The 14,276-nt window shown below is 38.7% G+C and overlaps 2 protein-coding genes across 3 annotated transcripts in view; both read left to right on the top strand.

Moving 5' to 3' along the window:
- The window catches only part of LOC117415186 (leucine-rich repeat and fibronectin type III domain-containing protein 1-like protein), a 54,540-nt gene extending 47,766 nt beyond the window's left edge, over window positions 1–6,774 (top strand). The window contains exons 3-4 of one of the 2 annotated variants that reach the window (XM_034025211.3): window positions 948–1,512; window positions 5,679–6,774. In XM_034025211.3, the coding sequence (XP_033881102.1) occupies window positions 948–1,449 (502 nt within the window). In that variant the 3' untranslated portion in view covers window positions 1,450–1,512; window positions 5,679–6,774. Of the gene's footprint in view, window positions 1–947; window positions 1,513–5,546 lie in introns of both variants that reach the window. The other variant, XM_034025212.3, reaches the window with a different exon arrangement.
- A 1,986-nt stretch (window positions 6,775–8,760) lies between these two features.
- LOC117415084 (mRNA decay activator protein ZFP36L2-B-like) overlaps window positions 8,761–14,276 on the top strand; it is a 55,548-nt gene continuing 50,032 nt past the window's right edge. The window contains exon 1 of the mRNA XM_059026661.1: window positions 8,761–8,835. Within this exon, the coding sequence (XP_058882644.1) occupies window positions 8,830–8,835 (6 nt within the window). The 5' untranslated portion in view covers window positions 8,761–8,829. The remainder of the gene's footprint in view (window positions 8,836–14,276) is intronic.

Below are 14,276 nucleotides of genomic sequence, written 5' to 3'. Positions count from 1 at the left end.
CGCCCCAGATTCCAGACACCCATGTCTGTTTCTCAAGAAATACTTTTATGATCTATTTCACCATCTATTTTGGGATTAACGACTGTCATGGAAGCAATAGCTGGGGGGTACAATAAATTGTCTTAATGCTGGCATATCTAAATGGCACCACTGTTTAATGTCGTTTTAATTAAATGTAATTTTTTTTGGTATTCTTTGTCTGGAGAATCCTAAGTGCCAGGATTGAACAGCCTTCCTCCTTCCATTCAAATCCATTAAAGTGTTTGTGATGTAATTTACTACATAGTTAATATAATGCAACAATCTACTATTCATATATATATTTAGACACACGTTTTAAACCAATTTTTTCTTCTCAAAAATGGCCTGCGTCTTAAATTCAAGTACAGTATAGTGAAGCTTGTATTAAAAATCGCCAAGAACAGACATGAGAGCCCGAGTACACAAACAGCAACGTGACTGGCTGGCAGAGTTGAAGGGTTCCGCAGTAGTTATCTGGCGGAGCGAACACTCTCCTCCACGATGTGCACAAAGCAAGCTTTCACTCAGCACCCGCCTGTCATGCTACGGCCATGGTGCAGTAGCCTCGAACTGTGTGTGTAATAATATATATAAAATGAAACTCCCAACGAGATGGAGAGGACGTACTTTCCTTATCAGTAGGTCAGTGTTTTTACCCCCCTTGACCAAATCCTCATCACAAAGAAATAGGTTTTCTAGATACAACCCTACATCCAAACTATGCACAAACTCACCTTTACCTTAATGTGTGTCTATATGGTGAAGCTAGCAGAGGAAAGGATCTAGGGGAGGGAAGAGGGTGTGGTTTCAATTGAGGGACTGCTGGGATTGGTTAAAACCCCACCCTTGTCCATCCCCTAGGTCACCTTTCCTCTTATGAGAAGTAGACTCGACCGTGTTTATACCAAGTGTCTCTTTTCCACCAGGATGATTCCCTTCTCCAGCAAGTCCTTCCTCTTGAGTGACCTTGCCTCCTCGAGGGAGTATGACCTGTGCGTGCTGGCGGTGTACGACGACGGAATCACCTCGCTGACGGCCACCAAACTCCTCGGCTGCGTCCACTTCGTCACCGACAAGGAGTACAAGCAGTGCCGCTCCATCCACGACCAGTTCCTGGGAGGGACCATGATCATCATCATCGGAGGGATCATAGTGGCCTCGGTGCTGGTTTTCATCTTCATCCTGCTCATGAAATACAAGGTCTACAACAACCAATACAAGCAGAATCAGGCCAAAGTCAGCAACGTCTGCTCCCAGACCAACGGGAGCCATGCCGGGACCTCCTCAGGATCCACCATGAAGTCAGCAGAGAAATACGAGGTGCACTGCCAGGAGGGATACGGGGCCACTCTCAAAGGGACGACCATAGTGGATTTGAACCCTGATTGTGGGAAAACGACCACAGAGGATGATGCGATATCACAATAACACAGGGTGACTTCTTGCACACAGCTCTCTGACTGCCTTATGAAGAATTATCAGGTGTTCAAGGTGAGGTTTTGGCTTTATATTAGATGTGTCAGATAATGCCCTGGCTTTTTCAAAATCTGTTCAAAATACAGTAGAATGTCAATGCAAGTCCCAAGATATGACACCATTTCTAGGAGAATGATATGGTCAATAGCAGGTTATGTTTGAAAATACATGGTTTATATACTACACCGTTATAAGATTGGCCATGCCTTGCTCCAACAAATTGCGTCATACCTTGTCACTGACATCTCATTTCCTTGCCCCTACCAAACCAACATAGCTAATATTTATTTCTTCGTGGGGTCTTTTCTTGCTTGAGTCCCACCAGTTACAGAACTGCCTTATCTCTCAGCGCCCCTGTAAGGTTTGTGAATTAAGGTAAACATGGAATGAACTACTTTACTATGCAATAAAGATGAGACCAGGCCATGATTCAAATCTTAACAATGTTTGCCATTTTGATACTACACTGTTGTATCTTGTCTGTATTGTGCTATATTTTCCAAAAAAAACCTTGACAGGATTCTGGTATGAAAACCTGTCAAGGCTTTGAATACACCGTGTAACATATATATATATTTTTTTTGGTTCCTGGGTAGTAAGTGTTATTTCCTAATTGCTTATGCCTCAAAAGCATAGAAAATGGCTATTATTCCCCACAAACTTTGCTTTTGTGACCAGGACAGTGATATTTTGAAATTTACCTATTTTGCAGAACATTCCAGATAGATTCAGTGCTGAGTAAACTTGGAGTAACTTCTAGAACTTTCTAGAACTTTCCAGTAATATAAATAGTAGTATAAATACAGGGGCCTTAAGCCCACCAGTTCAGTTTAGTTCCAGCTGCCTAAGTGGATACATATCTGCATTTTTCTGAGATGGCATCAAGGTCATAGGAGACTTCAAAATGGTGGCATTCCTGATGGGTCTCCAAGGCAGTTTTACCAAGTTTCCCTGCTATCTTTGCCTTTGGGACAGCAGGGACACCAAGGCGCACTACCACAGGCGGGACTGGCCACAGCAGACCGAGTTCTCTGTGGGGAGGAACAACTTCAAGTGGGAGCCACTGGTGGACCCCCGGAAGGTGCTGATGCCACCACTGCACATCAAATTGGGCCTTATGAAACAATTTGTCAGAGCTCTAGATAAGGAGTCGGCAGCCTTCAAGTACCTTCAAGACTTCTTCCCTAAGCTGTCTGAGGCAAAGGTCAAAGCCGGTGTCTTCGTCGGACCACAGATAAAGAAGATCCTGGAGTGCAATGAATTCCCCAAGAAGCTCACTAGTAAGGAGAAAGCGGCTTGGAACAGCTTTGTCGCAGTGGTTCAGGGCTTCCTGGGCAATCACAAGGCCGAAAACTATGTGGAGCTGGTTGAGACTCTGGTGAAGAACTACGGCACAATGGGCTGTAGGATGTCCCTCAAAGTCCATATCCTTGATGCTCATCTTGATAAATTCAAGGAGAACATGGGAGCGTACTCGGAGGAGCAAGGCAAGCGCTTCCACCAGGATATACTGGACTTTGAACGCCGCTACCAAGGACAGTATAACGAAAACATGATGGGAGACTACATTTGGGGGATGATTCGTGGAAGTGATTTACAGTATAATCGTAAATCTCGAAAAACTACTCACTTCTAAATCTTTTGTAGTCATTTTTGTATTACTTTAGTATAAATACATGTTAATTTGGATTCATATGTTGTTTTTTTCTGACTTTATGTGAACGAAAAGTTGCCCGTTTTCTCATTGGAAATAGGTAAATTTCAAAATATCACTGTCCTGGTCACAAAAGCAAAGTTTGTGGGGAATAATAGCCATTTTCTATACTTTTGAGGCATAAGCAATTAGGAAATAAAACTTACTACCCAGGAACAAAAATTGTGTTAGATAGATATATTTTTAAAGGCAGATGTTACAGCCAGTAGTATTTTTACTTGCATTAAGGCAGCTGATTCCATTGCTGCCAGTAGCTGCACAAAACAAATTTTTACTACCCATTTCACTTTCTCTAAGCTTACAGTCAGTAAAATATAATTGTTTATCTTTCTTCATCCCTGATGTTAAACTACTGGCAACAGTCTTTTTGAGTCTTTTTACTTACTAACTATGAACAACTAGCTTACTAAAACATTAACAAAATATGTTCATTTAAACGGCTACCTTACACACAGGAAGCGGTTTATAAACTCATGAATAAGGCAGGACAAAACCATTCAGCACACATCAGATCGCTACTTTGGGGTTATCAAATATAAAAAAATTAAATGTTCATATCAAAAATACAGGCAATGATATCAACAATAGAATTACCAATACCAAAAATAGAATTCTGTTGCACAGTAAACAGTTCTACTCTGGAAATCGCATATACAGTTCCTGACACCAAATACTGAATTTTGATTTCAAGAATATTATTGACATCAAAAATAGAATCCTTGCTTTAGAATATCTGTTCCTTTGTCACTGGTGTTTCTGATAACAATTATACCATTACTGACATAAAAATACTTAATACTACCGATAATATTTAATACAACCCTGTGATAGAGTGGTGGGCAACTCACTGACACCAGGAGACAGTACTTTATTTGAAACGCCGCTCAGGCGTACTGATTTATTGCGTCCAGAAGATGGCGTTGTTGTCCGTGGACTGGATACTGGCGACAGTAACCAGCACCACGTCTTGTACCACAACAGGTACACAAGCAAGGGCACAACAAGTGCTCGTAAATAATAATGAAAACCAAAGGCAAAAGAAAAAGGGAAAATAAAACACAGTAATAAACCTACAAACAAAAGTTCTGCTTACGCAGTGCCCCCACTGCGTAAGCCGGTCAGCACGTGCCTCCGTCCTACGCTCGCTTGCTTAACACTGGGATGGCCGGAGTTCCCCCGTATAACTAAACCCGTCCCCTTGGGTGTGTAGCTATGTATTTTGATTTCTCGTTTAATTATTTTCAGGCCGGCTGTTATCCTCAGCCAGACTTGCCTCGTTTTCATCCTTTTTAACACCTGACGTCTGCGGTCAGGGTCACGGTGTGTTCCCCAATCCGGCCACCCGAGTGCACCTAAAGCACCGTTCTTAAGGGCCGAGCAATCTCCCAAGACCCCCCTCTCAGCCACTCAGAGAGAGGGAAAGCACACGCACACTCTTCCCCACCTCTCCGTGTCATCGCCATGACTGACAGGCGGATCATAGGAGACTGCTGCCCTCTACCTGCAGCAATACACATGTGCCAGATAGTCAGTACAGGTCTCCCCTGCTACAAACCCAAACAGTGAAACACTAAAAAACTAGCATTTGTCGCTCCTGTTCATAGATTAGTCACTGGTGTTGTTTATATCTGAAGATTAATACAACATTGCTAGGAAAAGGTCAGCAAGTCAGCTACTAGCAAGAAGAGGAGAACGTGAAGCATACAAGGAAGCTACTATAAATCAAGAACTCTTTACAATTTGTTTTAAAGTCACTTAAAAACACATCTTTTTAAATTGGCATCTCAGCCTTTGTAGGAGATCTGCTTTTATGAATTTATATAGCATGTGTGTTCTGTGCATGTTTTAATATGTATAGTCTGTGTGATTATTTATGATTATGTGTTAGTGTGTTTTTAGATTGTAAAGTGCTTTGAGATGTGTTGCATGAATTGCGCTATATAAAATAGATTATTATTATATTATTATTATTATTACAAGCAGACCTTAAAAAACAGCCCTTAACGTTTTTTTTTGCAAAAGTGCACCCAATATCAATGCTTTGTCAGCATTAACTTTATAATACCCACAATAGATCATTCAAAACACGTGGAATACTTGAGCATTAACAAAACACCAGTACAAAACATCTCTGAAATTCTCCTTGATATGCAAAGCGTTTTCTCCCATTGATGATTGTATGGTTTGTATCTTTGGGCAGACATTATGACTGCAATGGATACCCAATAGGATATTTTACACACAAGTGCTTTTGTTTGGAACGCACTGCCATCTTGTGGTAACATGTTTTCCATGTTTTCTCTCTCTTTCCCTCTCTCCACATGTACCCGTGCAGTTGTAGCTCTATTTGAGGGAACATAAACAAACTGGGCTGCCAGCAGGGCCTGCTTTCTGGGATTTAGGCTAAAAACAAGATTGAACATGCTTGTCCGACATTGAAGCTAATACTCTTCTTTCCTCAAAACAGGTATGAAAAGAACTGCACACCCTTGGTGTATAGTGAAATTGATGCGATCAAAAGAATTACGTTCTGTGGATAAAAAGACAGTGGATGCCGCCTTTTATTTCTAACAAAAAACAACTCTGGAATACAAAATAAACCATCCTCTGGTGGTGCTGAACAATGATAACAATAACACACGACATGCATTTGAGATAAAACTTTTTACACAGTGAAGATCTTGGATAAAGTTTATGCAACATGCCGCACACAATGTGTTTCTGTGTTCACCTTGACATGTTAGGAATTCTCTTTTTTGTAAAACGGAATAAAGTCTAAAACTGCACCAAGTTAACTGATATTGCAACACTCTGCTGGCACTTGGACTATCTTGGCTGTGGGTTCCACTTTCTGGGCACATCCAGGATGTATAAACCTGGGCTAAAGACTCACAGTACAGTACTGTGCTACATATTTCCATCAGGGCTAAATGGAATGCAGTTTAAATTCAGTCCTGTTCGTTTCAGATATCTGATATATACAGAAGATTGAATTGAAGTTGCAGCCCAAGATTGATATTGGAGGTTTTAAAACAAATCGGTTTCATGGTGCAAATGGAAACGTGGAATATTTTGACAATATAAATGAAACAAAGGAAAACGTCTGATTGCAAGAACTGTAGAAAACATTGGCTACAAAATGGAAATTTGTGATTTCACAGGACGAGGCACACAAGGAATAACCAACATTCACAAGCAAAATGTTTGTTTTACAAAAGTGGGGGCTCTTTGTAAACTCAAAAGATGTATTAATACTGTACAGATTGTTTCCCAGTTCATTTGCCAGACTTTCTTTGTTTTGTTTTTACAAAAAGGGATCTAAATTTCCTTTCTAAAAGCTACAGACAACCAACCTACAAAAAAAGTGTAACATTTTGAAAAATTATATACTTACCATCCAAGTATTTCTATCTGAATTAAGCATTTCATCATTTCTGATTTAAAATCCATTTTTTTCTTTAAAAAAAAATCTAATGGCATTTTATGCTTTCAAAAGGTACTGTATATTATGCGGGTTTATATGACAAATAAAGTATTTTTGTATAAGTTTTGCAAAACCTATTTTGCCATTTGTTGTAGGAGTGAAAAATGGCTGTATAGTAATAATTGTATTTTGAGGTGAATTCAAAAATATAGAGGCCAATTTATAACCTGTACTGTTCCCTGTTCTATGGTGTGGTTCAATCAGTGGACAATAAGACTGGGAATAGGTGATGGCAAAAAATAAAATACTTACTAAGTTGTTTCACCTTTAAACGAAACTACCACAGGGTACAGCTGCCATATTCTTATTTTTCTGCAAAAAAAAATAAGGACTGTTTCAGGAATTATTTTTTTAACACTGTTTTTAAAAGTTTATAAAAATTCCCGTCACTGATTGAAGGTTGACATGAAGGTGGAAGTTACCTCCTTTAGTCCAGTGTCTGCTTGACTTGACTGGATTCTCCTATCAATCAATTAATCATTTTATTTGCATTTAGTGTTTCCTGCATGAAACTTTGCATAGACTTGCAGTCTCCAGTTTCTGTATGAAAGACTGTAATTCCAAAAACCTACCACCTGGGGACCTCACTTACACAGCAGCCCTTTTTACTGCCTGCTTGTATGATTGAAATGTGCATCTTGCCTCATGGTACCACACTACAAAACGCCCCTGTCTTCCATACGAGTCTGCAGATACAGTATAAGAGTCCCCAGTGCTGGTAATAACTACTAACACATTAAAACATATATTCAAATGACTCTTTGAAAGGTGTGACAACCAAGGTTTTAATTCCATTTTTTAAAAACATTAATTGATCATTAATTCATAATTAACAGTATTAAAACAGTTATAAAGCTTTCTCACACTATTAAGGGTATTTTAAACCACTGAATACACAGAGACAACTTGTTGCAGGGCTTCTGCAATGAAGATTGAATGAGGAGAGAGTGGCGAATACATCCTGCAGTATTTAAACTTTAGCCTAAGGGTCAAGACACTAATTAAGACAGAAAGGGGGACTTTTTGTGTGTGCAGCGGTTTTCCCAGATCAATAAGTGCCCTGTAGCTAAACACAGGCAAATCAATTCCACAAGTAAATCCTGTGTATAGCATTTAATATACAGTTGGATTTATTGAACACCACCCAACGCCGAACAGAACAAGACATTCATTCATAAGTCTCCACGCTTCCTTACATTAAGCCCTTAATCATCATGAACATGAATTTGTTGAGAATGCAGGGCTTTATTTTAAACTGTGAGCACTTTGTCTACTGACTACTAACCTCTAGGCCATAAAATATTGCTTCCTGCAGTCTTTTTGATTCCACGACATTGCATTTCAACTCAATATTGTATATGCATAATGCTTCACCATCACATTCTGATGAGACAGACATTTAAAAGATAGACAGAGAGGTATAAAAAGACAAACAGACCCGAAAAGACAGGCAGACAGACTATATCTGTTTATTATAAACAATAGCAAAAAAGTGTATAACAATAGTCATTATCTCTAATCATTAATTATGCTATTAACAATTATAGAATATAACATGTTTCTACATTGATTATAATAACGGATCCTTGAACTGCCCTTTGCATTTAAAGCACTTAACAACCTCCCACGGCTCTTTGCTAGCGTCACCTGTGCAAAATCATACTGCAATAAACATCTACACAAATACAATATATTCTGGACACACTTGAATGATATACCATTTCAATCCCTTTACAATTCCTGCAATAACTTAGATTAGACACTAGAGGGAGTCTCATCACATGATATTCATGTTTAGTCCTTGAAGTTTTCGGGTTTTATTTTTGGTAACATAACGTCCTTTTACACTCATTTTGAAGCGATTCTGTTTACTAATTAAACTCAGAAATAAAAGCTGTTAATTATGAAACAGTGTAATTTGTTTTTACCTTCATATCCTGACTGAGCGCGATTGTGTTTAGCATACTTTATTTCAAACAGACTTGACCAATTATGTTAATTGCTCATCGTGGATCCGAATTGCATTTCATTCTTGCAGTCGCCTTGAAAACCTTAAACCCAGTCTTTAAATAAGTTTTTTTTCTCTCTCTCTTAGGATGCAGAGACATATTAACAACTACTAATTAACATTTAAATGGAGGTAAGTAAAAACTGAAAATTGTTACCTTGCAAATGTATAGGTATTAAGCACGGAGAGTGTGACTAATCAAATCAAAAATGCAACTCGTGCGATTTCATACCGGGTAGCGTTGCTTATTTGTCAGCCATACGTCACATTTAATAAATTATAGGTCACATTTTTGTTTACTGTGCTTCAAATTTGAGTTTGCTGTTCTTCAGTTATGTGAGTTGAAATAAGCCATTTTTACAGTGAAAAAAAAAATACACCTCTTTCAGGAATCACTGTGTGATTGGTTCATTATTCAGCCAAGGACTCCGGCTGAGATGAGAAAACAGAAAAGCCTGTAGCAAGCAAAGCTAATAACGCCAAGGGGAGTCCATACTAAGGCTACCCATTGGTTTTGATCCTGTTTACTTGTGCGAGATACGTATTCCTTACAAACCAGGCTGTACGTTTAAATCTGCTAATAACGGTCACTTGATAATTTCAAGAACTCGATTGAAAGCTATGGATCTTAAGCTCCTTCACTTTGGAACTCACTTCCAAGTTCGATTTTGGAAGTTAATAAATATATTACAATTTTAGATGTTTTTTTTTTCATCTTATTAATATTTTGTCCTTTTACTAGATAAGTTTACAGCTCTTTTTTACTTTGTTATACTGCTGTTCATGAAGGCGGCTATATCAATGAAATTGGTATGGTATGATCCTAGAGCAATGCAAAAGTTATGTATAAAGGTATCACAATGTAAACTACAAAAGGTGTAAGCTAGTGGTAGATAAGAACTTAAGAAAAGTTGAGAGGAAGCCATTCCACCAAATTATGCAAGTGGTTGATTGATCCCAGAACTTCACCCAATGACTCAGCTGCAGCAACATGGTTAGTTACCCATTCCATACGCTTAACACTGTATAAAAAAAAGGTGTCTCCTAACCTCTGACCTGGCCTCTGACCCTGGTCTCTGTTCCGTGCTTGGAATAGTAAACAGACTCTTCCTATGACCCTAAACACATTGCACCAGTTTCTCTATTGCAGTTACACAATGCATGTGTTACATACAGATGGATAAATGTGGACAAAAACACCCCTATATAGCCCCTTATGGAAATATTCCTAACACAGCTATTGAATAAAAGGTTTTGCAGATATACAGAAAGTGTGACATACTTTGTGTACTAGGGGCGCAATGATTTGTTGTGTATCAATGGTATCGTGATACTTTCTTTACATGATACATCGCAGCAGAGGGGTGCCCCATTATACTTGACCTGCTTGGGAGTCGACCAAATGCTCCATTAAATAAATGTGGTTTAGATTTAGTGAATACATTCTCTCTATACGATCTCCGTCTTGTCTGAACAAAATAGGAAAATCACTAGGTGATGTTCAGGACCATGACATGCATCGTGATACATATGGTTTTGTGACTTGCATATCTGGATCGTATCGTGTTCTTAATGTATCATTAAACCTCTAGTAGATATAGGCTCATGACCGCCTCCACGGTATACCCTTCACTGGGGTTTTTGTTCCCCTGCAGGGGATAACAAACCCAAGCACTCAACAGGAGTGGTCATGCAAACAAACCGATCCTTCCAGGCCTGTGCAGCATGGTTTCAGGGCCATGGCAAGCGGGGTTTCAACAGTTCCGGTTGATACCAGTTCCCAGCCTGTCAGGGGCCCAAAAGGACCCTGTTGTTTATTTATTTATTTTGACTTTTTGCGTGCCCCTAAGGCTTCTGCTATTTGTATCTGTACCCAATATCCCCTTTATTTCCAAATAACGAATCCAGACAGATCATTTTGTATCTGTGTGTTCATACCTTCTCACTAACACTGTTGAGAACTTGGAAGCAAGGCTGATAGACTGAGACGAGTGAATTAATGACATTTTTCAGCGAAGGAAGGCTTTTATTGGCTTTTTTATGGGTAGGGGAAGCTGGATCCGAGTCTTCGAACCGAGGACCGGAGCACACTTGGCACGACACTGCATTGTGTTGCCAGGTGTCAGGGTAGTCTGATCAAGAATATTTCTATATGTACTGCCGCCTAGTTTGGGAACCTGAATGCTCCTCAGTTGGGTTTTGCTTGTGGACAACACTATACCAGAATAACAAGTTAGCTCATTGTGCGCCTGTCTGGTCTGTGGTGGATACAATTTGAATAGCTGCTGGATGTGCATTGCATTTGCATTGAGAGAAAAAAAAAGGTTTTATTTGACATTGATGTCATTGTGGGAGGTCAAGCAGATAGATAAGCTTGAAGAGAACACGTAGACATCCCTTTATCCAGGCACCACTATATCCAACACCAAGCTATTTTTAACAAGCCTTTGTGTACACCAAGCCCTTCCAGCAATGCACTGTTAATAATGTGGGATAAAAAATATAGGACGCTCTGAGCCTTTAGCGCAGGGGAATCCAACCCAGTCCTGGAGAGCCCCGATCCTGTAGGTTTTGTCGGTGTCTTTACATCACCAATGGCTAAAGATCTGGAACATATGTTAAATCTTGACTAATTTAAGCCAATAATTGGTTCAATTAAGTAACAGAGCTCGGTTGAAACAGAAACCAGAAGACCCTGTAGCTCTCCAGGACCAGGGTTGGAGACCCCTGCATTACTTAAAAGGATACTTTACAGTTATAGGCTTACCTGGCAAAGGCATGACCGTGTGGTGTGCAGGGCGAGTCATACAGTCAAGGGAGCGCAGGATCATGTCCTGGCTGTGCAAAGTGGCTGATCTTAGCTGGGGATTCCACAGGGAACATTGCATTGGCACAGCAGCTGCTTACTACGAAAGCCTAAAAAGAATTTAAAACCGCCTAAAGGTAATCTATAATGCAGTAATCGAATTACTTTGAAAAATACAGTAAATCACTGCAACAGATTTGTCAAGCTTCCAGTACATCTCATCCTGATGTCACAGAGCTAAAGTTCTAAAGTTAAAAAACAAGTTTTTAAAAAAAAAATATATATATATATATATATATTTATGGTTTACCAGCAGTGCCTGGGTACAACATCTGTTTTGTGATTTAAAAAAATAAATAAATAAATAAATAAAATTTTAAAAAAATGCTGATGCCAGGTTAAAAAGTCCTGAAAGGAATACAACTGTTCTAATTGGAATACCTTAGTCATTGGGCTACCTCGGGCACCTCACAGCACTATTAATATAATTACGAGTGAATAAGTTTCCCCGATTTCTAAACTGGACTGACAGGGACCCGCACACTCCTGGGTGCCGAATTAATGTCCGACAGACCTCGTTGTAGTACTGAGCTTACTCATATCCTTGTATCTATTGCGATGAAATTTGCAAATAAGTGTCTGGGAATGCCTCTAAAGGGGTAGGCCTGCATTGCCTTTGATCCCCTTAAAACCATGTCAACCAGCTTAAGTTCTGGCCATGCTGAACCACATCTGTCACGTTTTCTCTAGACTGAGAGGGAAAGTTCACAAAAATAATGAGCACCGGAGGGACATGTAGGGAGAGTGGGGGCCTGTTACACTTCACTACACTGACTCTCCCTGCTTTACTTTAGATCAGTGGGCCCTCGGCCATACAAAGGGACCCCTACCTGGCCGAAAACAAAGGAAGGATTAGAACCGCTTTCGCTAAATCATCAGATTTGCGGCAGGTTTTACTGATTTCAAACATGCAACAGGGCTGAATGCATTTAAATTATGGAGGTCTACTGTGTACTATATATTGTATATTCAGAATGCATTCTTAAAACTATCCAAAGTGTATCTTTTGGGTGTAAATTTATTTGAACGCCCCATTGCTTCTGTTGTTTTGATTTGTTGTGCATATGAAACCAAATCACCAATTAAAAAATCTTGGAAAACTGTCAAAATAGGCAAATTAGTCTAATTTAATCAATGATTCAAAAAGGCCACACATGCATAATTTAGTAAGAGAAAAGGCACACAGAGCCACAAATGGTAAAATGCATGAGACTTTTTAGAAGTTGTTTAATTAAAGCACAAAGCGGACAAACATTTTCACGAGTGCCTGTTTTTGCTTTATCACTGATTACTGACCAATAATTTAAATTCGCACACCCAGAGATTTTCATGCAGGTAGGTAGGTAGGTAGGTATGTCAAGGATATAAATGACAAATCTTGAGGTGTTCTAATAAAAATGCACACTACTGTAGATGCAAACCAATCACACAAAATTGATATTAGAAGTAATTGATAAACAGAAGAAAACTGTGGTGTTTTTAAATATATAACAGAACTCTCAATATGCACCCTTCAAACAATTAAAGGGTTAAAAAACAAGATGATGAGTCTGCATCTCTACTTTTACTCATTAGTTACTTAACCCATGACATTATTATTATGTATGTATTTATTTGTTCAATGCCTTTATCCAAGGTGACTTGGAGGCGTTACAGGACAGTACAAGGTTACAATGCAAAGTCAATATTTAAATACAGTGTAGTTTACAGTAAGTGCCTTTACAAAAAAAAAAAAAAAAACTTGAGTCCTTCATGTTCCATTAAAATTACTGTTGTAACACTTTCCTTAATCGATTAGAACTGCTCTTTGTTAATCCACCTTTAAATAGAATTATATTAGAAATACTGGACAAAGAGAAGGAGATGAGATACCTTGTACTGGACTAATGCTAACTAAACAATAATTAATCACAAGCTTTCAAGACCTCAATGGTCTCTTCTTCAGGTGAAAAAGAGACCTCCGAAGTCTAGAAAGCTTGTGATTAATTATTGTTTAGTTAGTGCAATAAAAGGTATCACATCTTCTCTTTGTCTGTCATCTCTGGACTGACAAGGTTACCATTTCATCTATCAACATCATTAGAAATACTGAAAGAAACTTTGTAAATTCAATGGCAGGCGTTGTGTCTTTCTCAAGACTTGTTGTTGAAACGTTTGTCTTTAAATTAACCACCACTGAGTGCTTTATAGTGGATAAATATAATTAAAACAAACAAACAAACAAATGATTTGATAGTTTTCTGGATATAATACCAATAATCTACTTATACCCCCTACAAATTGATGTGTAATTAATTACTAGATGGAGTAGCTCATTAGTATTTAATTATGGGGATTTTCACTTGAATAATGTGGATTAAAAGTTAGGGTGACAGATTTTGGTGGCCAAACTATGAATCACTATAACATAACCATTATTTTTGAAATACTCCAAGTCGTTCCCTTGTACAGGAGTGTTTTTGTCTGCAGAGGGACTACTCTCTCATCTCCCTACATAAATAAGTCACTTTTGTAAAAGAAATCGCTCCACAGAAAAACCCTGAAGTGGAAGTGAATAAAATCTAGTAGAGGAAATTTTAATTACCTTAAGCAAATCCTCTTAAAAAATGCAACACTTGATTTCTTTCTTTGCTTTTACTTTATAAGAAAATCCTAAAACCCCTATTCTCTCCACCTAAAATCCCAAAATAATTAAAAGAACCCCTTA

Source organism: Acipenser ruthenus, chromosome 7 (assembly GCF_902713425.1).
Source record: "Acipenser ruthenus chromosome 7, fAciRut3.2 maternal haplotype, whole genome shotgun sequence".
Classification (NCBI taxonomy): Eukaryota; Metazoa; Chordata; class Actinopteri; order Acipenseriformes; family Acipenseridae; genus Acipenser; species Acipenser ruthenus.
Note: the sequence above shows the minus strand (reverse complement) of the source record. Positions and strands in the feature narration are given on the sequence as shown.